Below are 24,410 nucleotides of genomic sequence, written 5' to 3' on the forward strand. Positions count from 1 at the left end.
CTTTCTGCTGGTGCAGGGCTGTGGCAGAACCAGGTTAGTGTTGTCAGATGCTTGCTCAGGAGGACTTCCTAGGACAGCCTGTCCTGGTTGGAAATAGCTTGGTGGGGACCTGCCCCATTCTGAGCTTCCTGAGATGGGGCCTGTGGAAGCCAGGGCAGGGCATGGGAAGGGGAGCCTGGCGGGTGCTGCAAGAATAACCGTTCGTATTCCTGGGCAGGCTCTAGAGGGCCCTGAGCGTGCACCCCCACACTGGGGCATCCCCCGTTTCTTCAGCAAACAGGCCTGTAATGCTCCCATTTGAGCTACTGCCATCAGTTAACACATCCTCCATCTAAGCCCTGCCTCTCCTTTTAATCTGTAATATCCCTCTCATTCAAGTAGCTATCTTTCTCTTAGTACACACAGCTACAAGTCCCCACCTGAGTATCCTGTAGGCCCTCATCGAAGATATATACATCCTTGTCTGTCCCACTGAAGCACATACTCTTGAGAGAGCAGGCAGGCCTGCGTATCTCCCATCTGAGCATCCGTCTGTAGAACAAACAAGTCCACCCCCCACTGGAATGCCAGCTCTGCTGTTCATTATTCAAGTGTGGCATAAGGGAAGCAGGTTGAGGGGCAAGCCACAGGCTGTGGGGGCGGACCGCTGGGTCTCCAGGGCCTCAGAACACCCGGTGGTCAACAAGAGCATGTGGTGGATGGAGTGCTTAGTTCTGCTGTGACCAGCCGTTGTTGGGGGAGTATTAACTATGCAGTCAGGCCTCTCTCCCTTAGCACTGTGGACACTGGGGACAACCACAGATGTCCCCAGACATTGCCCAGTGTCCCCTGGGGGCAGAGTCACCCTGGGTAAGGACCCTTTGCAAGGTCTCAGGCAGAGCCCTCTGAGCCTGCTGTCCCCTCATCCTCTCAACTGCCCTGTGCGAGGCTTACAGGTGTCACCCCCATTTCACAGAAGTGGTGATCAAGTTCTGATGGAAGAAGTCACCTGCCCAAGGCCACAAAGTCAACAAGTGGTGGGGCTGGAATTCAAACCCAACTCTAACTCCACAGGCCACGCTCTGCCATGCACAGGGCAGAGGAGAGAGCCAGGGAGCCAGGATGGGGCGGGGGTTGCTTGCTTCACTCCTATAATAACCACCTCTGTGAAAAGCCTAACTCCCCAGAAGGCCCACAGAAGCAGCAAAAACAAAGCACCCTGGGAGCTGAGCAGTGGGTACCCTTTCTGCCCCACTTGGGTGGGTAGTCAGGGAAGGCCTCAGGAGGAGTGGCCAGGAGGAGAAAGGGCACTCCTGGCGCAGGCATGGATAGGACAATGGCCTGGAGGCTGGCTCATGGGGCCTGAAAGATGTGGCTGTGGGGGTCTTGCCTGGGTGGAACTGGCATGATCTCCTCCAGGCCCCTAACCCTCCCAAGCAACAAAGTATGGCTGCTGGAGTTGGGAGTCGGCTGAGCACTGCCCTTGGCAACCACAACAGAAGAAAGGAGAAAGTGCTCCAATCAGCTTAATCCCCTTAATGAGCAACTAATTGGGGGCTGTCTAGACAGGAAGCTGGAGAAAACCAGGAGGAGGGGAAGAGGAGGAGGAGTGGGGAAAGAGGACCTAAGTATCCGCCTCCCCTACTAGGCTGTGAGCACCTGCAGGGCAGGGACAGGCGTACAGCAGGGTTTTTACTGAGGCCCCCATAGGATGGAGTGAGGCTGCCATCACTGGAGACAACCAATGGCAGCTGGAGGGGGACAGACTGCCTGTGACACGCCCTCCCAGCCCCCTAATTCCCCATCACACACCAGAAGCTGGTCCAGGTTTCCTCCTTGTTCCTCCATTGGTGCCACTCCACTCTCAGGTCAAAAAGGTCAGACCAAGCCACAGTGACTTGCTCTAACATTTCCTTCCTTTTAAAACTTTGTTTTTCTTTTTTAAGCTTCCCGAATTGAAAGCTAGGTTCTTTATTCCCGACCTTGCTCTTTTCCCAATCAATAGTTAAGGCTATAATTTTACCCTTCAGAGCTGCTATGGCTACATCATAGAGGTTGTCTTTCAGGTCTAAATAGTATATACTTTATACTTCAATCACAGAGTTAATTAGAAGTGCTTTTGAGTTCCCAATCAGTAAATGACAGGGCAGAAGTCTTCCAATATCTGCTCTACCCTTCTTCCTTAGTAACAGAACCCTTAAATTTTAGACGGACTCATAATTGACCACAATAAGACTACAGTTCCCAGTATCCCTTGTAGCAGAGTATGGCCACATGACTGAGGGACACAGAGATAAGCAGAGGTGGTCTAAGTGCATCTTCTGAGACTTATTTTTAAAGTAAAAGGATAAGCCCAGTCTTGACCCTTCTTCCTTCCTGCTGGCTGGAATGCAGACATGGTGTCTGGAGGTCCAGCAGTTATTTTGGACCATGAGGTGAAAATGAAAACCTCATTCAGTGGAGTATAAGGCAGGAGCTACATTACACCACACTTGCAAGGGCTACCGATGGCTAGACATTTCTTGCGAGAGAAATGCATTGTCCTTTTGAGGTTCTATTTCTCACAATCAAACTGAAAGCTTACTGATTTCAGGGTCTTTTTTTTTTTTTTTGAGAAATTTTTAAAAAAAGTTTTATTTATTTTTAGAGAGAGAGGAAGGGAAGAAGAGATGGAGAGAAACATCAGCTCACACACCCCCTGCTGCGGACCTGGCCCGCAACCCAGGCATGTGCCGCGACCAGGAATCGAACCAGTGACCTTTTGGTTCGCCAGATGATGCCCAACCCATGAGCCACACCAGTCAGGGGTGAATACAGGGTCTTTATAAAGACAAATCTGACAGAGACAGGGAAGCCACAGAGACAGAACCATAGAGACACAGTGACCCATAAATTAGAGCCTAATAAACACAGAGACAGGTCCTCCTAGAATAGGTACCTGCTTTGGAAGCCCACACCATTGCAGAGGGAGGACCCTTGAGATCTCAGAAGTAACAACCAGGAGTGTTAGAGCCAATTCAAAGAGATGGATATTTTACAAAGATACAAGCAACAATAAACTCTCCTGTTTCCTGGGTACTTTTCAAGTGCCATACAGTCGCTCTACACATATTCTACCATTTCCTCCTTCCAACTTTCTGAAAGAAGAGTTATCTTATCGCTTCCAATTTGGAATGAGAAAACTGAGGCTCAGATAAGTTAAGGTACCTGCCCAAAGTTACACAGACCACACAGTGAGTCAAGGGCAGAGCTAGGATTCAAACCCAGGTCTCTCTGATGTGTGACCCTGCTCTCTTCATTGTAATGTTGCTTTTCAGGAATCCTGTAGATATGGCACTTTGTGTAGACCTTTATAAGAAAGCAGGCTCTACAGGGATAGGGAGGGAGAGAGGAGGAGAAAACAGATCCTAAGGTTTTACTGGGTGCTTCTCATGTGCCAGGCCTGTTCTAGGGGCATCAGATGTATTAACGTACTTAATCCCCACAAACTCCTATAAGGTGAGGACTGCAGGTATTAACGTCCCTTTCTCACAGAGGAGGAAACTGAGGTTCAGAGAGGTAGGGTCACTACGAAGCTCCAAGGACTCGTGGACTCGAGTCCACGTTCATAACCCCTAGGCTATCTCATGGGGTGAGTCCTTGATAAGGGGTAAGGGACTGGATGGAGAGATGCTTCTAAAACTGCACGACACACACCCCTGCTGATAAGCTGAGAAATAACAGGGACGCCTGCTCCACTGTAACGCAAGCCTGTGGGCTACGGTGCATACCATTTCTTTAGAGTCACATAGCCCGCTAAAAAGAACCTTAAGGCGAAAGGGATTCTTTAGTTGAGAACCGTGGTGGAGATGGGAGCCCCAAAGAAGGGAACTCTATGGAGAAAGCACTTCGGGGAGACGATATGTAAACAAAGAAACCCCAGGAGCTAGCGCTCAATAGAAAACAGACACTTTGGCACTGCTGACACTACGGAATAGAAACTCCATGAGAAAGAGTCCGGAGAGGACCCTGTGAAGACAAAGGCAACAAAACAAAACCCTTCTGGAATAGTCCGCAATGAGAAAAAAGACGGGGCTCCTGCAGAACTGGACTCACAAGGGAGAAGATCCTATGGAGATGGGATTCTCGTAAATATAGGAGCTTCACGGAGACCAGTGAGATGGGATCCTACACCTGAGGACCTTATAGATGAGTCTATGGTAGACCCCAGGAAGAAGCACCCAGTTGATCGGAATCGCTATAAAGCCAATTCTATAAATCAGGACTCCCACTCATAATAGCCCCTGACGGGCAGAGGGCAAGGAAGTTGAGCGAGGAAGAGACTCCGCCCTCCTCGGACTGAGCAGAACCCAAAAGCACCGGAAACTTGAGCCCGGCCTTTACTTTCTGCCGCGCGCAAGCGCGTGACTACAATTCCCAAAGGGCCCCGCCGACCCAGGTCCGCTCCCCGCTCCCTGGCGCGCACGCAGTGGCTGCCGGAATACGTAGTCCCAGCCGCGTAACCACAACCGGAAGACTGGTTCCACCCTCGCCGCCAGCCCCACCTCCTTCCATGTCTTCCGTCCAGTTTCGGCTGCTACTCGTGGGAGAGCTGGGCGACGTGTAGTAATCGCCGCCGGGGCTCGTGTCCACATCTTCCTCCATCGAGCCCGATTTGTGCCGTTTGCTCCTGAGGGGCGAGGGAAGAAGAGCGCAGGCCGGTTACCACGGAGACGTGGGCGGAGGCGGCGGGCTTTGCTAACTTCCGATCCTTAGAGGGCGGGGCGAGAAGGGTGCTCTCGCGAGACATCATGGAAGCCGCAGACTTTCAGCCAGTTCTGTTAACACCTGTTTCAACCTGCCGATTGCTTGGATTGAACACCTGGGGCCAGAGGCAGGGAGGGACCCAGCTGAGGTCACACAGCAAGCTAGCAGAGTGCTGACTAAAGCCCTGAGGCCTGGCCGGTCACTTGGCCTACTGTAATCCTCAGAACAACTGGTAGGATTATGATCCCGTTTTACAGATGAGGAAACAGAGGCAAACGGGACGTGACCAAGCTCATGGTCGCACAGCACATGTCAGCAAAAACTGGTGTTTCCATTCCCATGGAGTTTCAAGGGTTGGGCCTGTAGGGCTCAAGACCATAGTGGGATGTCAGGGCTGGGGAAATAGGCACTTGGGCCTTAGCTTTGAAGGATGAGTAAGCGTTTCCTAAGTGGACAATGAAAATAAGCATTCCAGGGAGAGGAATCAATCAACTGGGGCCAGGTGATGGTAGGCAAAGGGTCGTGAAATGCCCAGGGATGAGGACCCAGGCACGTACCCACTGGAGGAAGTGCTGGGTAGCGTTCTTCTCATGCCGGTGCTGGCTGGATTCAGGTCATATGCCAGGTGCCCCTGCAGCTCCCCCAGGGAGAAGTTGGGTCCTGTTCCAGTCACCACAGGTGCTGCAGAGAGTGACAGAGAGGAGAATGAGGGAGGGAGCAAAGTCCAGGGCTGCAATTTGCCCCCAAGCGGTGGGGAGAGCCCTTCCCAAAATGGCTGGGTTTGTAATTTGGCCGAAACTGATTTTATTCAACGGATCAAAAGACCAAAGCCTTCAAGAGAGGCCAAGGTCGTGCTGTGAGGCAGAGGCATAGCCCAAGCTGGAGTCCAAGTTTTCCAGCACATCCAGAGGCCGATCTGGACAGCAAGACAATGGTCAGGGTTAAGCAGAACTCCCTGGGATGGGACTCATATGGGAGTGTCTGAGGGAGTGGGGTGAGTCCCTAATAGGCTCATTGGGAAGGCAAGGGGGCAGAAAGCAAAAAGAGGGATCGGGGCCTTCTAGGGTCCCCTCCTGGGTCAGGGCTCGGGGAGCCTCTAGGAAAGAGGGATGCTGGGAAGGATTTTCAGCCACTCCATCCAGCATTTGGAGTCTGTTTCCTGGGGAAGAACAGTGTCACCCTGACCCTGAGCTCTGGTAAGGGCCTGGATACTGCCCTTCCTAGAAACCTTGGCTTAGTGACAGGGTGGCTGAAGAGAATGATGGGGAGAAGTGGAGGGTGATAGGTTCCTTCCTCCTCCCTTAGCCCCTCCTCTCTCTGAAATCCTTTCCATCTTGGAGCCTCCATCCTGAAGCCCCTTCTGCTCTCCAACACCCCTCCCCCTGAACAAGCCCCTTCCCTCCCTGGGTCCCAGCCCACAGTGTGTGGGGGCACTCACTCCTGGACACTTGGATGAGCTCGGTGACACTGAACACACCGGAGGTGACGAAGCTCTCCTGGAAGTCGGTTGTGTCTGGAACAGGGAAAAAATGGGCATCAGTGAGTCTTTTTCCCTCCTTGACACCCTGGTGCTGCCCAGACTCCAGGGGCTGGGCCCAGCGTGGGCCGTCACCCCCTCCACCCCTGCAGCCCTGCACTGGTGGAGCCATCCAGCTAAGCCCCTCCACTCGGATGGGGAGTCCCTCTGCCTTTACACAGCGGAAGCAGACATCCTTTTCCTAATATGTGCAGCCAGTCTCCCCTTCTCCAGGGAGGCCCCAGGTGGGCCATTTCCAGACCTCCATCTGGGGCTCCCCAGGCTGCAACAGGCTGCAAGCAGAGGCCAGATCCTGGTTCATCCACTCGGTGGGGATCTTGGGCAAGTCCCTTCCCCTCCAAGCTAATCTCGAAAACGGGGACCTATACCATGTTATCTGAGCAGCTGTGAGAAATTGAACCAAAATACTTAGGAGGGGCGGGCCTGCTTTCCTTGCATCAATCATCACCCCAGGCAATGCTGCCGTTCAGTATCCTTCTCCCTCCAGCGGAGCTTCATGAAGGCAGGGATGCCTCTGCTTAGGCCATGCCTTGTCTGCAGCGCCTAGACTAGAGCCTGGCAAAAAGGTCCAGAACAAAGGCTGAATGGAGGGTTCGCAGGTAGCAATTAAAATTCTGTGTCCCCAGAACCACTCTGACCTAATGTCAAAGGAAGGAGGACTCTCCTCTCCGGGCTGGGATGATTTGTACACAAATGCTCACAGCAACATGATTCCCGAAAGTCCAATCTGGGAACAACCCTGTGTCTGTCAATGGATGAACAGATATAAGCCCACTGGTCTATCCACACAGTGGAATATTTTTCAGCCACAAAAAGGGGTGAGGCACGGACAGTCACTACAACATGTATGAACCTTGAAAACATGATGCTCATTGAGAGAAGTCAGACACAAAAAACCACATAAAATGTGATTCCATTTATGTAGAATGTCCAGAAAAGGCAAATTCAGAGAGACAGAGAATTAGTTCCTGGTTGCCAGGGAGTGGGGGAGGGGACGGGGAATGACTGCCAAGGGGGAATGAGGTTTCTTTTGGGGAGATAATGGTGATAGTCACAGAACATTGTGGATGTACTTAATGTCATTGAATTTTACATATTAATATGGTTAAAGTGATAAATTTTTAAAAAAGATTTTATTTATTATTTTTAGAGAGGAGGAGGGAGGGAGAAAGAGGGGGAGAGAAACATCAATGTGTGGTTGCCTCTCATGTGCTCCTGACTGGGGACCTGGCCCGCAACCCAGGCACGTGCTCTGACTGGGAATCAAACCGGTGACCTTCGGGTTTGCAGGCCAGCACTTAATCCACTGAGCCACACCACCAGGGCTAAGGTGATAAAATTTATCTTATGTGTGTTTTATCACAACACAAAAAAAACTTTAATATCACTAAGTCCAACATGAGATGTGTCAGGCAGGGGTAAGGCAGGCAGAGCTGGGGGAGCCTGCTGGGAAGGGAACCTATCTTACACAAAGGGCTCAAAGAAAGCCTCACTGAGAGGGTAACACTTTCCCAAGATCTCAGTGGATACATGGTTGTCCTGGTCCCTTGGGGAACTCTAGCGTCTGGCAGAGGAAATCACTTCCTCCCTGGCCTGCCAGGGAGTCCCCTGGAGATGGAGCTGGGCGGATAGCAGGAATACAGGAGTTAACATTTGTTAAGTGCCAAGGACAGCATGTGGCACCTGGTAATGATCCTGTGCATGTTGGCTACTCTGGTTAGGATGATCATAAATGTTATGTTTTGTCACCATCCTGGGGGCCACAAAGTTTCTGGTGGCAAGAATGGTTTGTGCAAAGGCCCTGGGGTTGGAACACATCTGGCAAGCTGGAAGCCAACAGCGCTGGAGTGGAAGGAGCTTCTGAATCTCTTCCATTCTTCAGGGCTGTGCTCCCAGCTCTGCTTCAGGGAGAGTGGTCAGACAGGAGAGGGACCAGCAGGCAGGAACCTCTAGGCTTTGGCCGTAGTGTGTGCTGGGAGTTCTTGTGGCCCCCAGGGGGCAGCACTGGTCACAGGAAGCTCACCACGATGCTCACTTCCTCAGCTGTCCAACACCGCCCTGGACAGTCCAGGAACCCCAGTCTTCCTGGTTACAAGCTTTGTGCCCACCATTTACTGAGCACTTACTATTTTCCCAGGCTCAGGCTGTGAGGCTCAGGGCCACAACATCCCCAGGGAGGACAGGGGGCAGTGGACCCCCAGTATCCAAGGCAAGTGGCCATGGGTGCTTCCTGCTGACCTGACTGGCCAGCTGGTGTCAGCACACCCCTCTGCCCTCCCCCCACCGGTGTTTCCTGTTTGTGCAGCACTCGCCCAGCTCCATCTCCAGGGGACTCCCTGGCAGGCCAGGGAGGAAGTGATTTCCTCTGCCAGACGCTAGAGCTCCCCAAGGGACCAGGACAACCTTGTGCAGCTGCCCCCACCTTCCTTGAACATCTGGCTTAGAGGGAGGCTCCCGGGGATCTCAGGAGGCCAAGGAGGACTCCGGTCATAGATGACCAGAGAGGAGTGGCCTGGAGGCCTGTGAATCTCCGGGAACTAGCCGCCCTCCCTGGGCATGGCTGTGGCAGTCCATCCAACAGGATGGCCTCACACACTCACTGTTCCTTCCTTCCTTCCTTTTGAGCTCTCCTCCTTTCTTGTCCCTGATGTTTCTGTCTCTCTAGTTTCTCTTTTTCTCTCTTCATGCTTCCCTCCCTCTGTTCTCTCCACAAATATTATTGAGCACCTTCTGTGTACCAGATCCTATTCTAGGCACTGAGGACACAATTGTAATCAAGGCAGACAAAAACCTCTGCCCTCAAGATCGTGTTCCTTTAGGGGAGACAAGCAAACACATATGCAATCACTAACTTTCTCTGAAGGAAACAAAAAAACAGAGGACGGCGATCAGTCCAGAGTGGCTGAGGCTGCCTGAGTTGAGGGGCTCAAGGCAGATCTCTTTGAGAGGGGTGCATTTGAGCTGAGACCTGGGAGATCTGGAGAGAGAGGCAACAGGTAGTTGTGCAGGCAGAGGTCGCAGCACAGGCAAAGGCCCCAAATCAGGACCATGCCTGGCATGTTGGAGGAACAAGGAGGAGCCCCATGTAGCTGAAGCAGAGTGAGCAAGGGGAAGAGGAGGAGGAGGAAAGAGCAGGGAGGATGCGGGGGTGGGGAGGTTGTATAGGGCCTTGTGGGAAGACTTGGGCTCACCCCCGTCCTGAAGGTGGGAGCTCTGGAGGGCTTTGGGCAGAGGAGCGGTGGGACCTATATCAGGCACCCCCTGGACACTTTGAGGTTGGGGTTGGGATGGGTGAGGAGGGTAGGGTAGAAGCAGCTTCAAAATCCTTCCCATTCTTCAGGGCTCTGCAGCCAGCCCTGCTTCAAGCAAATTCTTCCACTTTCCACCTCCCAAAATAGAATTGACTTGTCCCACTCACTGTTTAATGTCCCATGGGACTACAGAGCGTTCTGGAGGGTCTTTCTTGTGGGGTGAGTGCCTTTGAGCCCTAACGCTCCCTGGGTGGCACCTTAACCTCTCTGAACCTCAGTTCCCTTATCGGCAAAATGGAACACAACAGCTACCCCATAGCATAGCTGTGAGGAATAAAGCATTCATATGCGTGAGGCACACACACCGAGCCACCAGAGCACATGAAGGGGGTGCTCAGACTATGATTTCTAAATAAAAGATGGGGATGGGGCCTTGCCCTCCACCCCTCACGCTCCCCAGACTCACCCAGCGTGATGGGCTTGCTGTCCTCCTGGTCGGAGCCCATCCCGGCCCGGGGACTGCCGCTCTGCTCTGCGTCTGCAAAGAGAGGGAGGAGTTGGTGACACAGAATGGCCCCTGAACGTGTGAGGTCCTGGGGTCTCTGCATGGTCCCCTCCATTGGCTGCTGCTCCAGAAGGTCATGGGTGTCTGGCCAGGCACCTGCAGACGTCAGCGTAGGTCCCCAGGGCTCACATGCACCCATGTGCTGGAACGTGGCCTCACACACAGTGCGAGAAGCTACGTGCAGGGGCGGGCTCAGTAGAGGGTTAGAGCTCTTCCCTTCCGAGCCTCAGTCTCCTTATCTGTGAAACAGGGTGGCTCATTTAATCCTGCCTCAGCCCTAGGAGGCAGAGGCTATCATGCCCATCTTACAGATGGGGAAACTGAAGGCCGGAGAGATGAGTCCTTGAGCCCTTGGACCCTCTCCCCTCAGCCTCTGCCCTTGAAGTCCCTGAGGGCTCAGCCCTTGGTCTTGGGGTGCCATTCAGGGCCTCCAGAAAAAGGGCCAAGGGGTGTAGCTGCAATGCCCCCGCCCATGCGCCTGGCTTGAGGGCTCCCTTCTGCCCCAGCACCCGCCCATCCATCTTATCTAAAAATAATCAGGCTCCTTGGCAGACGGTGTAGCAGACAGACGCTGAGCTCAGCTTTTATTGGCTCCAGGGGCCTGGATGGAGAGTGATCATGCCAGCTCCCACTGCAGCCCCTACATCCACCCAGGACCAGGCTAAGGGGGGCACGTGGCCAAGCCCAGCCGGACAGAACCCAGGACCCACCCATTTTGTGTCTCTGGTCAAACAGGAAGGTGGTAGGAATCACCATCCAATACCAGAGAGAGAATTGCACCCCCATACCGACCGTGCCATACCCCAGAGCCAAAAGTAATTGCTGTGTGACCTTAGGCAAGTCACTTAACTATTGTAAGTTGCAGTTTCCTCTTATTTCAAACAGGTGAGAGCATCGCTCAGGCCTGATGGGGCTGCCAGGAGGTGACAAGGAGATAATACACATGAAGTGCTTGGGCATACACATGGTGCTGTCCATCACATTATCATTACTGTTGTTGTTGTTGTTGTTTTTAATATTAAATCCCTAAGATGACTGCAGGTGTGGTACTTTACTGTTCCCAGTTTATATGTTCCCCAAAATCCTTAAGATAGCCACAAAACTGGCACTGGTACTGTATCCATTTTATAGGCAAGGAAAACAGGATTAGAATGATGAAAAGGTCCCCACCCCATGCCACTTGTGCTGTCATGAAGGTCACAGTTGAACCTTGAGCAATATCGGCGTTAGGAGAGCTGTTAAAAATCCTCTAAAAGCTGAACTAATAGCCTACCGTTGACCAAAAGCCTTACTGATAACATAAATAGTCTAACACATGTTTTGTATTTGTATGTATTATATACTGTATTCTTACAACAAAGTAAGCTAGAAAAAAGGTTATTCAAAAAAGCATAAGGAAGAGAAAATACATTTACAGTATTTACTGAAAAATAAAAAATCTGTGTATAAGTGGATCTGCGCTGTTCAAACCCATGGTGTTCAAGGGTCAACTGTATTTCGCTCATTCGTCTGGGCAGGCAGCCAGACGTCCAACACTCTGCGCGTGCGTGAGCCATCTGGCTTCTGGGATCAGATGCCTGAGTTCCCATCGCCCGGGAGCCTCAGAGGAGGTGTGGTTGTGGGGAGGTCACTTCCCCTCTGGGGGGCCTCAGTTCCCTCAGTGTTGTCATGGAGATGATAATAATGATGATACTTCCTAAAACAGTCACGAGTCCTTGCAGTTTGCCTGGTGCCGTGCTAGTGGCTTTGCACACATTGTGTGTTGCACACCTACTGGCTGCCAAGGCTGAGGGTAGCATAAACAACACAGGAACTGGGCCTGTGCAAGGCCCTGTGCCTCAGTTTCCCATCTAGGAGTGCGATGGAGGCAGCCCCTTCTTGACTTGGCTTTGCAGCCCCAGCCGTGGCCGACTGGGCAGCAGTGGAGGGGAGTGTGCCCGGCTCGGCCCTGAGCCCTGTGGCCACTCCAAGTTTGGGCAGCCAGCAGCCCCTCAGAGCCGGCCAGTCCCGCTTGGATGGCCCCACAGCTGGGCACGGGTGGCCACTCCGTTGGGAAGCGCCCAGCCCGGGCAATCATCCGTCGGGCTCTGGGCCCCGGGCACAGGACCCTCTTCCAGAACTGGTGCCTACATAGACTCAGCAGGCAGCCTTGCCTGGCTAGCACTCGGGAAGGGAGGATGTTCCTTGAGCACTGCCTCTGTGTTGGTGGCTTTGGAACCAGGCAGACAAAGCTGAGGGCCTCAGATGCAATGCCTCATTTCTCTCTGTGCCTAACTCTCTTCATCTGTGAAATGGGCACAGCTCCTCTCTAGACGGCTGCTCATCAGGAAGAAGGTGGTGATGCAAGCAACAAAGGCTGAAACAAAGGCTGGTGTATAGTCGAGTACCTCACCAATTGGAGGAGGGGCCTTATTACTATTATTACCAGCTCTGTTGTTGTCTGTGCCTCTGCTCTGTATCCATTAAAAGCAATGGCACTGGGCTATGGCTCATTCTAGTTGGAGCCCTTTTCTCATCGTCCATTCATGCTGTGTCCTCAGGTGAGCCACAACCACCTCTCTGAGCCTTAGTTTCCTCATCTGTAAAATGGGGAAGATCATTAATCCCAACTCCCAGGGTTTGTTCAGTCGCCTAGTTAGCTGATATTAAGTGTAAAGGATTGCCACCAAATTGACAATCAATAATACATGGTAAGTTTGGGGAAAGATTATAAACGATATTGTGTTTTTAATTTATTTTTTAATTGTTCTAAATGTTTCTAATTGTTCATTGCTAGCATTTAGAAATGTGATTGTGTGTTAAACTTGTATTTTGCAACCTTGATGAACTTATTTCTTAGTTCTAAGAGCTTTTTTGTTTTTTTTTTTTTTAGATTCCTTGGAATTTTTTGTGAATAGCATGATGTCCTTTGCAAATAAAATGGGAACAGTTTTATTTCTTCCTTCCCAATCTGTATGCCTCTGATTTCCTTTTCTTGCCTTATTGCACTGGCTAGGGTTTCAGGAGCAATGTTACAGAGAAGTGAAGGGAACAGGTATCCCTGCCTTGTTTCTGATCTTAGGAAACTCATTCAATCTCTCACCATTAAGTATGCTGTTAGTTGTGAGTTTTTATGATCCCATTATTGGGTTTAGGAAGATCTCTTCCTTTTCCATAGTTCTGGGAAATATTTTTTCATTCAAATAAGTATAGTTTCTAAATAATATGATGCTGTACTTATATGCCACCTCATGAAATCTTTTTCTTATTTTGTTTCACTTTTCACTAAGGCATTACTTTATTGTATTTGTCCCATTACCATTTATCCCCCTTATGCTCTCTTCCACCTCCACCCTCCACCTCATTAAAATTTTGTTAAATTTATTTTCTAGATTGTGGTTAACTACACAACATAAAACCCACTGTTTAACAATCCCTCAGCGCAAGGCTCAGCGGTGTTAATGAGCATTCACAGGTTTTGTGCAAACGTCCCCACCGCCCATCTTCTCTGCTTTCTCTTTTCCCCAAACTGAAACTGTCCCCACTAAACATGAACCCCCTGCCCCTCCCCCATCCCCAGGCTCCCACCGTCTACTTTCCGTCCCTGTGGATCTGGCTCCTCCAGGGGCCACATCTGAGTGGAGTCACACAGCATCTGTCCTTGTGTGACTGGCTTATTCTACGGGACATGCTGTCCTCAGGTCCATCTGTGTTGCAGCGTGCGTCAGAACTCTCTTCCTTTTTATGCCATCTTATTTTTAATCACCTCTAAAACCTCAAAATATTCCTCATCCACCTGCTGACCGCTTGCCTGTCATTTGGCTCCCGAAAACTCCCCAGCCGACAGAGCTGTCCTGTATGGGAGCCACTAGCCACATTTCACTTGCATTTAAGTGAGCTGAATTGGAATTAAATTAAATTTTCGGGACATCAGTCGCACGGGTCACCTTTCGATAACTGCCATATGTGGCTGGTGACGATCAAACCGGACAGTGCTGAACACTGCCATCGTCACCAAAAGCTCTGCTGGGCTTCTCTGGATGTTCCATGAGAAATCAGGGAAAAAAGGCCCAGCTAATTCCTCCTCCCACGTACGCAGACATCCAGCCCTACAATGGATCTCCCCTCAGTCTGAACAGATGGACCCACAGTAGATAATGGCTAAAGGCCGGTGGTGCCCAGTGCCCCGATGCCCCAGCCTCCAAGTAGGCAGCTTTCAGTTGCCATGTTAAGAGCTTCATGGCACCATCTGATCAAATCAGCCCAACTGATGACGCTGGTAAACTGAGGTCCAGCTCAGCATCTATTCCCCAAAGCTGATGTCAATTAGAAGTTGTCTGCCTAGCACAGAGGTTCTTAACTGGGATGATTCTGCCCCCCACGATGGTGTCTGGGGACATCTGTGCTTGTCACTCTGGGGGTGCTCCTGGCATCAAGTGAGTGGGGGGTCAGGGATGCTGATCAACACTCCACAGTGGCTAGGACAGCCCCCTGCAGAGAATGACCTGGCCCAAATTTCAGCAGTAGGGGCAAAAGTTGTTCTTGGCCTGAGGTGATAAAGGGGCTAAAGAATTTTGCTCTTTTTATGTATAAAAATATATATATAGGTATACACTGCAGAAATAGGTATACAATATATCTGTGATATTAAAATTTTATGGGGTGAAATATTTGGGAAAAAATGTATAAAAAGGCTCTTTAGGGAGAGGCAATAATGATATAAAAAAAAGGGTCATGTACATTTTTAAAGGGTTGTAAAAAGAAGAAAAGAATATGCGACAGAAACTGTATGTGGCAGAAACTGTATGCGACCTTCCAGGTCTCAAGTACTGTATTTTCCATCTGACCCTTTACTGTGTGTTCTTAGGCAAGTTCTTCGATATTTATGAGCCTCTGTTTCCTCATCCTCAAATTGGAGCTGAACTGTACCACCAATTACTTCTCTTCTTTAATCGCTCAGCGTCTCCTGGGTGCCAAATGCTTGGAAGGCACAGCAGTGACCAAGATGGACAAAAATCCCTGCCTTTGTGGCACTGACCTCCTAATGGGGGGAACAACAGGCGACGAACAATTAATCATGTTAACTAGGAGGATAATTTCAGGCCTTGCCAAGTGCAAGGGAGGTCACACAGCCCTGGGATGCACGTGGCAGCCCCTGGAGCGTGAGAGGCTGAGACTGGCTCTTGGGAAGGTTGGCAAGGTCACTCCTTTTCAGATGGTACATCCAACAGTTAACACTTAGTGAGTCATTCCTTTGACTATGAGAGGCTGCAAGTTTCGCCTCCATTGACTCATTTAATCTTCAAAACCCCCCCCACCCCCCCCGAGGAGAGACATGTGATTATCATGCCCATTTTCCAGATGAGGAAACGGACGCACCCTGCAGTGGTCCTTGACTAAGACTGACAATCCCGGTTTACTCAGAGAAGGTAAATAGGTTACCCAAAGCCACACAGCAAAAACAAAAACAAACAAACAAACAAAACGGATGCACCGACCTGGTTTTATCTGCTCCTCTCTTAAAAACACAAAAATGAACACTGTACTGCATTTTAACATCGCTCGTTTGTGAGCTTTCTCCTGGCCTGGTCGACTGCATTCCTACCCCGAATCTGTTTTCTGCAGTCCAGCTTGTTCAAGTGGGCCCTTGGCGCTGCTCAGCATGTATTCTCAACAGCACGAGTAGAATGTGGGTGGACACACTGTAAACACTAAAGCAGGACCGTGGAGGCTGGCGAACCGAAGTGCATGCTGCCGGCGGTTGGGCCGGGGAATTCCTACGGGGATGCCCAGAGATGTGACTACACATTGCCTGAGCATGGGGTTCCAGGTCGAAAGGCATCGCTAGGGAGCTCTCAGGGCAAGTGTGGGACTCTCAGAGCCTGTCAAATGCACTGGGGTGTTGAAGAAGAGGCAGCAGTTCCCAAATCCATCTGAACTTGGGGCACCTTCCGGAAGCTACAGCCTCCCCCAAACCTGGGGCTGAGTCCCAGCACTGGCACAGCCTGCCGTGGGACCTGCGACTGCTCGTGTCTCTCTCCCCTCCAAGCCTTGGTTTTCCCCATCTGTAAAGTGGGCATTTTCAAGTGTTTCCTGACTTTACGAGTTTGAGGTTTTTAGCGCTCAGGGAGGGGAGGGGCCAATCAAAGATAAGCGGATAGAAACTGTTTTGGTGAGAGCACTTGGCCAAACTCAGTCCCTCCTCTGCCCACAGCCTTTCAGGGCTCCCCGCTTCCTCAGGGTAAAAGCCCAAGTCCTCCCAGTGGCCCACAAGGCCCTGCATGAGCTACTACTCCCTCCCTTCTTTGCCTTTACCTCCTCTCTCTCTCCCCCAACTTACTCTGGCCCAGTCACACGGGCCTCCTCACTGTCCCTCCAACATGCCTGGCACAGTGCTGACTGAGGACCTTTGCACGGGCTGTTCCCTCTGTGCAGAACACTGTTCCCTCATTATCTACATGGTTCATACTCTCCCCTCATTCTGGGACCTCCCTCAAAGACCTCAGAGACACACAAGGCTCTTTACGCACCATGCATGAAGCATAGCAAGCCACATTCTTGCTCGTATAAGTGAGAGTCTAGTCCTCAACAGCAGCTGTATTTCAAGTGACTGAGGCCCTCGTCTGTCTGGGGACCAGGTCTCTCCACTTCCCAGGTCTGTGGGGTGTTCATGTGCAGCTGGAATGTCACCGCCCCCTGTAGCCTTTTGCTCAAACAAACACATGATCGTGGATACAATGGAAATGTAACCTGGATTCCGTTGACAAAAGTGTACAAACTGTTCTTTCCTGTCCATGGCCAGGAGCCCAAATTTGGTCTGTCCCAGCCCATGACAAAGGCGCTGCCGTGGGCTCCAGGGCTGCCCTTCCTGCCCTGGGACACCCACCCGCTTTGCACCTGACCACGCCTTTCATCCTGGTGGCTAACACTTCCACCGTTCGTAACTGGGCGATCAGCGTGCCACCAGCACTCACGCCACAGATGTTTACTGACCACCTACAACCTGTCAGGCATTGGGGAAATGGCAGAGAGCCAAGGGAGGAGAGACAGACAGGAAAAGACACAACAGAAGAAGGCTGAGATAATTTCACGCGGTTCTAAGTTCCACAGAGGCAATAAAACTGGGTGAGGGGATAGACTGGCTCTGGGTGAGACTTTCAAAATAGAAGGCAGGCAGAACCTCTGTGAGGAGGTGACATTAGCACTGAGGACTCAGGAGTGGAAAGGAGTCAGCCATGGGGAGAGCTGGGGCAGATGGAGCAGCGAGTGCAAAAGTCCTGGGGCAGGAATAAACACGGGATGTTTGGAGGACAGACAGACCACGTGGCTCAAACATGGTAAGCAAAGGGGATCAAAGAGGGGAGAAGCTGGACCACTCAGGGCCACGTGGCTTCAGTGGGAAGCTTGGGGGTTATTCACAAGCACAAGGAGGAGTGATATGACTCGGTTCATGTGATATTTTAAAATTTCTGGCTATGAAGATGTGGAGAAAGTGGAACCCTCATGTTCCATTGATGGGAATGTAAAATGGTACAGCCACTGTGGAAAATAGCTTGGAGGCGGCTCAAAAACTTAAACATAAAATTTCTCTCTGGCCCAACTCTTCCACTCCTGTGTACTTCAAAGAACTGAAGGCAGGGATTGAAACATATCTGCACAATTGTGCTCATAGCAGCGTTATTTACAACAGCCAAAAGGTGGAAGCAACACAAGTGTCTATCAATGGATGAGTGGACAAACACAATGTGGTCCATCCAGACAATGGACGGGTATTCAGCCTTAAACAGCAAGGACATTCTGACACCTGCTACAATGTGGATGAGCCTTGAGAACATTAGGCTCAGTGACATGAGCCAGACACAAAAGGACAAATATAGTACGACTCCTCTTATATGAGGTCCTTAGAAGAGCCAGATTCACAGAGACAGAAAGTAGATGTAGGTGCCAGGGGCTGGGAGGCGGGGATGGGGAGTCAGGGTCAGTTTGGGAAGATGAGGAAGCTCTGAGGATGGATGGTGGAGGTGGCTGCACAAGAACAAGAATGTCCTTAATGTCACTGAGCTGTACACTAAAAAGTAGTTAAGCTGGTGAATTTTATGTTATACATATTTTACCAAAATACACACACACACACACACACACCCCCATCCCTGGCTGTTGTGAATTCTGGACTCCTGGGTGCCGGGAGGGCAGGAGGAGGCGTGGGCAGGCGTCCCAGCTGGCATAACAGCCTGGCCCAGGCTGATGGCCTGGGGATGGACTGAGGGGTCATATTTATTTAATCTTTGGGATGTAGAAAGGACAGGACTTGCTGAAACCATAATTATACTTATTTAAAATCTGGCAGGATACGGGAGAGCTTAGCGTTCCCATCGGCTGCCACGGTGAGCTCACCTGGTTTATTTTCTAACTTTAGTGGCCTTCCAAATGTAGCTGGCTTTCCTGGGCTGCCACGTCTGCCTCCCAGCACCAGCCAGCTAGAGAGAGAACCAAAGCCAGGCCCTGGAATTCCCAGCTCCCAGTGTCACCAGCCATTTTTAAACGTTAGCCGGCGAAGGTTCAACTTTTTGTGTCCTGGAAGGCCCCGTTGTACACACGACCCTGGCCTTCGTCCCCCTCACCATGCTCTGCCCAGGCACCTGGCCTGCTCCTCTCCTTCTCAGGCAAACTCTAGCCACCTTTCCCAGCCCACTTCAACAATTTTCTGGAACACCCTCCCCTGGCCACTCGTCTGAACCTTTTCTCTTAGCCCCCATCGCTCTGGATTGAGTCTGGGTCGATAATTATATGAAAGTCCAAACCCCTCCGCGTGGCCCTCAACGCCCTGCCCCGTCCCTTCCCGCCCTCACTGTCCCCCTCTCGCCCTCACTCTGCTCCAACCATACAGGCCTCCTCACTGTTTCTACAACATGCCAGACACAGTCCTGCCCCAGGGCCTTTGCACGTGCTGGAAAGCCTTTCCTGCAAATGCCAGCTTGGCTCACTTCCTCACTTATTCAGGTGTGTCTGCTCAAACGTGGTTTATGTGTCCACAGGACCAGGCACTGGATCTGCGCTTGACGCTGGGGAAGTCTGTTAATTTATTTCCTTGTGCTCCTCCCAAGAAATGTGACAACAGATTCTAGGTATGTCCAGGTATGTTACAAAGTGGTTTGTATCCCAGAGCCTCCATCCCCATCCAATCCTAGTGTGTGCGCAAACCCAAGCATAAGGGAAAACTGATTTTTTCATTTAACACGCATTGAATGCCTATTGTGTACCAGGCCCTGTCCTAGGCGCCAGGGACACAGCCATGGACAAAACAGACACGAACGCCTGCCCTATGAGATTCACCGTCGTGGGGTTCCTGCCAACCCCGGAGGAGGGCCAGGGATTGAGCCGGAGCATGAAGGCCTTGGACTAGACTGAACTTGGACTTCCCTGGTTAGTGTGGCAGGAGGAGCAGAACCAAAATTGCCCTGGGCATCAAGGAATTCCCTGGAGACTCCTCCCCCACCCCCGCCACCACCCATTCTGCCCCCAGAGGCTGGACAGCTTGGGCCCCAAGGTCAGCAATAACGAGAACTGGCTGTAAGTACGGCCAGTGGTGTGTAACCTCAGCAAACGCCCTTTGCCTCGTCGAGCCCGAACGCCGGAGTGCAGGGGATCTCAACCCCCGTGCACAGCCCGTCTCCAAGGGCTGTCTGGACAAATCAAAGGAAAAAGCCAGACGCTAGACGTTCATGGCACCACTCTGCCCCTAGGGAATGATCTGGGAAATCTGGACAAGCAGTGGTGAACCCAAGAGGCAGAAGGGCGTGGCCGAGGTGACCTCCTGGACACCGGCCTCCACCAGGGCCGCCCCTGCCTTGTCCTTCCTGACCCGCTACGTTCCTCGAGTCTGGACCACACTTTCCATCTCCCTCTCCCCCGCCTCCGGCCCCGCCTGGGCCCGAGCCAACCTGCTTGGGAGTCACTTTCAAAGAAAAGTTTCTTTTTTCTTCCCACCCGGCAGGCCCGCGGCCCCCGCCTGCTCCTTGGCCTGGCTGCAGTCCCCGCCTGGTGCTCGTGGACAACTCTGACCGGCGGGTCAGGGTAATGGCTCTTCACAGGCCCCAGAGTCCCCAGGCGCTGGGCTTGGGCTGTGCCAACTGGTGGCTTCGGGCTGGCCTTCAGGTGCCTGGGGGGGCTCCAAGGGGACCTCTGCAAAGGTTGTTTTGGGATGTCCGGCCTGAGAAGCCAGCGGTTAGGCCCCGGACGACCACAGGGCCCACTCTGAGGCCTGCAGGCGTGGACTCGTCCCATCCCAGGCCGCTTTTGGCGGCCACACCACCTCATGACATCATCGCTCTGGCGGCCATTTTCTCAACTCTCCTCCCCTGGGTTCCAGACGCTTCTCCCGGCCTCGGCGGCCATTTTGTGCGCGCCGGAGGAGCGGCTGGCAAGGCCGAGCGCCGGGCCCACCCCTCCTGGGTGGGGTGAGGGGGGGCCTCCCTGCGTACCGCCGACTGTCTTGCCTCCCCCTCCTCCAGCTTCCTCTGCGGCCTCCAGGGGGTTAAACACGCGTGTGCCAACAGGGCGGCGGCGGAGCCAAGCAGCCGGGTGGCGCATGCCCGCCGCCGGCCGGGCCGCCCGGCACCCCTGCCTGGGTCTCCACGCCACCGCTGCCCAGTCGCTGCCACTCGGTGCAAACCAAACGCCGGGTGGCACCAAGGATGTGAAAAACAAGGTTAAAAATATCCACACGCGCACCCTGGCCCCCCCCCCCCAATGTCAAATGTGTCAACACCCCCCCGGGGAGGGGGGCTGACTTAAAATAACTCGCTGTTTACATTTGGAGCAAATTCTTGGCTTCTCCAGCAGCTAAGCCAAGGCCTTCTCCCGCCTCCCTGGCAGGCCTGCCTGGTTCAGCGGCTGCTGAGGGGGAGCTGGGGCAAGCCTAGGGGGGAACTCCGGGAGCCACATGTGCCCACAGGCTGCACACACATGTGCGGGCCCACAGCAGGGGGACAGGCCAGCCCCGGAAGCCATTTGTGGCCACATGGTGGACAAAGCGGGCGGAAGCGCCAGAGAACAACCTCTGCCAAGTATGGGCGCAGGGTGGGGGTGGCCCCGCAGGGTGGGGGGCAGGCGGCCCCACCCGGCTTCCCCTTCCTTCTGATGTTTCTGTGGCCATGTCACGGACCCAGCAGCCCCGGGGGGCTGGGACGCCCCGGCCTGGCAGCCTGGCCAGGGAGGCGGGCACCCAGGGGAGGGCTCCAGGGGCCGGGCAGAGCCAGCTCCACACTGTGCGGCCTCAGGCGAGCCCTGCCCCTCTCTGGGCCTGGCCTTGGGGTGGGGTCAGTAGCAGGGATCCCATCCCAGTTCTGCTTGAGGAGGGCGGCAGGGGCGGGGGATACATTGTGGCCCCTCTCTGTGCCTCAGTTTCCCTTTCTGCAGAGAGCAGATGTGGAACTGCACACACGTGAGACTGTGGGGTGCTTCATTTTACAGAGGGGAAATTAACGGTCAGGGACTGAACGGACAGTATGTGGACAAATGGATTGGAGCCTAGTTGCTGTGGTTCCAGAGCCCAGGGTTTAAACCTGCTGCCTCAAACGCAGGAAGAGGATGGACACCAGAGGGCCCAGACCTGAATGGAGAGGGGGTAGTGGGCAATCCTCCTCCCCGTCGGCTTCTCTGGAGCCTGGCACAGAGTTAGTGCTCAATAAATGCTTGCACATAGCTGGTACTCACTAGATGCTCAGAGATAAGTGAGCGTGATTATTTCAGCAGAGCTTGGCATACAGTAGGTACCCAATACATGCTCACTGAATGAATAATTGGGTTTATCCCTACATGGGCTGGCATACATGTGCAACATAAACGCTTGTTGGACAAAGGAATCTGAGGAAAGCTGTAAAAATTGAAGGCTATTCAGAGGGAAAGCTTAGGTTTAGGGGGGTGTAGACTGCAACCAATGGTGACCCAAGGGATTTCTGACAAGCCCAGGGCATGGGTTACATTAGCTGTGAAATGTAACCTAAGCACTGGCCATCTCCTGTCCCCTTGGTCCTTGGATAATCAGCAGAAATCATCTTTTGAGAGGCCAAACCAACTGCTCCAGGTCCTGAATATCAGAGGGGAGGACTTGTGGCAGGAAGAGCCCAGGAAGTAACAGGAACCTGGCCTGGGGGACAAGGAGGACTTCCTGGAGGAGGGGACATTTTGAGCTGGGGTATTGATATATAAGTAAGAGTGCCAGGCACAGAACAAGCTTGTGGGGAGAAAGAATAGTGTATGAAAAGAATAGTAATAATCATGACTTTCATTTACTGAGTGTTTATATGCCAGGAGCTACACACAATCCCAGGGGCTACACACAGGCTTACGGAGGGGCAGGTAAAGTCCTGGGGAAGTTGGGCAACTGGTCTGAGTGCGTGCAGAGACAGCTGCACTGCCTGCCGCCTCGCTAAATATGTCTGGGTCTGACAGGGGCTGGGCCGGTGCACTACGGTTGTGCAGCAAGTATCTGAGGTGGGACACGCTGCCCAGCTCTAGCAACTTCTTCCGGGCAGGTGAGGCCAGGCCTGCTTCCCCAGAGCCAGATGAGGAGCCGTACTTCCCACGCCCGGGGGCCTGGCTACAGAAGTTACCCAGCTAACCTGGATGCCCCCAAGAATCTGCTTTCTCCTCCTCTGCCAATGCCAAAGGGAAATTGGCGGTGGGGGCGGGGGGTGGCTTCCCTCCAATGCCTCCTCAATACCCAAGGAGGATGGTGTTTAGGAAGAACTGCAGGCTGGACAGACAAGCCCTTGTAGCTTCTTCCTGGGTGTCCAGTGATTCCCACAGACTCCAGCCATGTGCCCATTTCATGGATTTGGAAGCTGAGGCACAATAACAGCCTGGAGCCAGGCCATGCATTCCAGGGGCTTCTTATTGTTTCTGGGGTGTAAGAACCATGTGGCAAGACTGCTCATGGCTTCCCTTTGTCTCTGACTGGCTGTGTGACTCCCGACCAGTTTCCGGCTGTCTCTGAGTCTCAGTTTTCCCAGCTGTCACATGGGGCTGAGACTGCAAAACATCAGCCTAGACACCCTTCTGAGCAGGAATTTGGTCTGACACCATGGGGGGTCTCGTGGCGGCGGTCCCCATTTTACAGAATCAAAACAGGGGCTCAGAGAGGGGAAGTCAGTCACCCCGTGGCCCATGTCAGTGAGTATTTTGGGTTCCCACCTGCATGCCTCCCATGTCAGGGGGCTCCCTCCCCTCAACTCCTGTCTTACTGCTATTAATCACTGAACGGACACCTACTGTCTGCTAGATGCTCGCTGTACCTGCTGAACAGTTACAGACTATCACTCCCACTTCACAGATGGGGAAACAGAGGTGTAGGGGGCGGGGGCAGGAGCCAGGCCAAGCTTACCTGGTAAGACGGGGAGTAAAAATGGGAATAATATTACCTGTGCGGGTGGAACACCCGGCTTAGGGCTGGTGGCTGGCAGCTGCCCACCAGGTCCGCCCAGACCCCCCACGGGCCTCCTGGGCACTAGAGCCACATCCCAACTTGCCCACTAACAACATTCTGATTCCAGGAGTGTCCCTGGGTGTGTCTGGGTGCCATGCCCTTGCCTTGCCCCTTCCTTCCTTGCATATTCCCAGGCAGATCCTGCTACAGGCAGGAGGCAGGGGTCAGGAGGCGGGAGGGCCAGCGCCAGCCTCAGGGGGAGTTGTGTGACTGGGTGACTCACTCGCACTCTCCCACTAGGCCAAGACTGATAATCGCCGCCAAATTCTCCCACCTCTGGAACCTGCCTTACCTGGGCAGGCCCCCATAGTTGCTGGCCTGAACCAGTGCAGGGCCTCAGCTGGGCTCTCAACTCCCATGTGTGCCCCCAAGTCTGTCCTTTCTGCCATGGCCAGAGGGCGCCTGTGAGCACCCAAGTCAGGGCCAGTCGCTCCTCTGCCCGCAGCCCTCCCGGGCTCCCACCTCCCTTGGGTAAGACCCCGCGTCCTCCCTGGCCCCACCACCTCTCTGCCCTCACCCAACTCCCTCTCTCTCCCTCGCTCACTCTGCTCTAGCCGCACGGGCTCCCTCGCTGTTCCTCTAACATGCCAGGCCGGGTCCTGCCCCAGGACATTTACACGGGCCGTGCCCTCTGCCTGGAATGCCCTTCCCCTAATTCTTCACACAACTGGTTCCTCCTCAACCTGCAAGTCTCAGCTCAAATGTCAAGTCCATTTGCTGAGACAGACCCCCCCCAATAGCCCACCACTCTCTAGCCCCTTGCCTTCTTTTATATTTCTCCATAGCCTCTATCATGAACTGATGTTAGTTTCTCATTCTTTATTTCTTGTCCTTTGTTCATTTAGCCCAACAAACTGTGAGCCCCAG

At 52.8% G+C, this 24,410-nt stretch overlaps 1 protein-coding gene across 4 annotated transcripts in view; it reads right to left on the reverse strand.

Annotated features, from left to right (window-relative positions):
- Positions 1-24,410, reverse strand: part of NFIC (nuclear factor I C) — a 62,605-nt gene that overhangs the window by 17,926 nt on the left and 20,269 nt on the right. For all 4 annotated transcript variants that reach the window (XM_054578073.1, XM_054578077.1, XM_054578074.1 and 1 more), the window contains exons 3-6: positions 9,980-10,051; positions 6,164-6,238; positions 5,283-5,406; positions 4,524-4,648 (exon numbers count right to left, since the gene is read on the reverse strand). In XM_054578073.1, the coding sequence (XP_054434048.1) occupies positions 4,524-4,648; positions 5,283-5,406; positions 6,164-6,238; positions 9,980-10,051 (396 nt within the window). The remainder of the gene's footprint in view (positions 1-4,523; positions 4,649-5,282; positions 5,407-6,163; positions 6,239-9,979; positions 10,052-24,410) is intronic.

The sequence above is a fragment of the Pteronotus mesoamericanus genome, unplaced genomic scaffold (genome assembly GCF_021234165.1).
Source record: "Pteronotus mesoamericanus isolate MK-2021 breed Mesoamerican mustached bat unplaced genomic scaffold, CSHL_Meso_final contig_482, whole genome shotgun sequence".
NCBI lineage: Eukaryota > Metazoa > Chordata > Mammalia > Chiroptera > Mormoopidae > Pteronotus > Pteronotus mesoamericanus.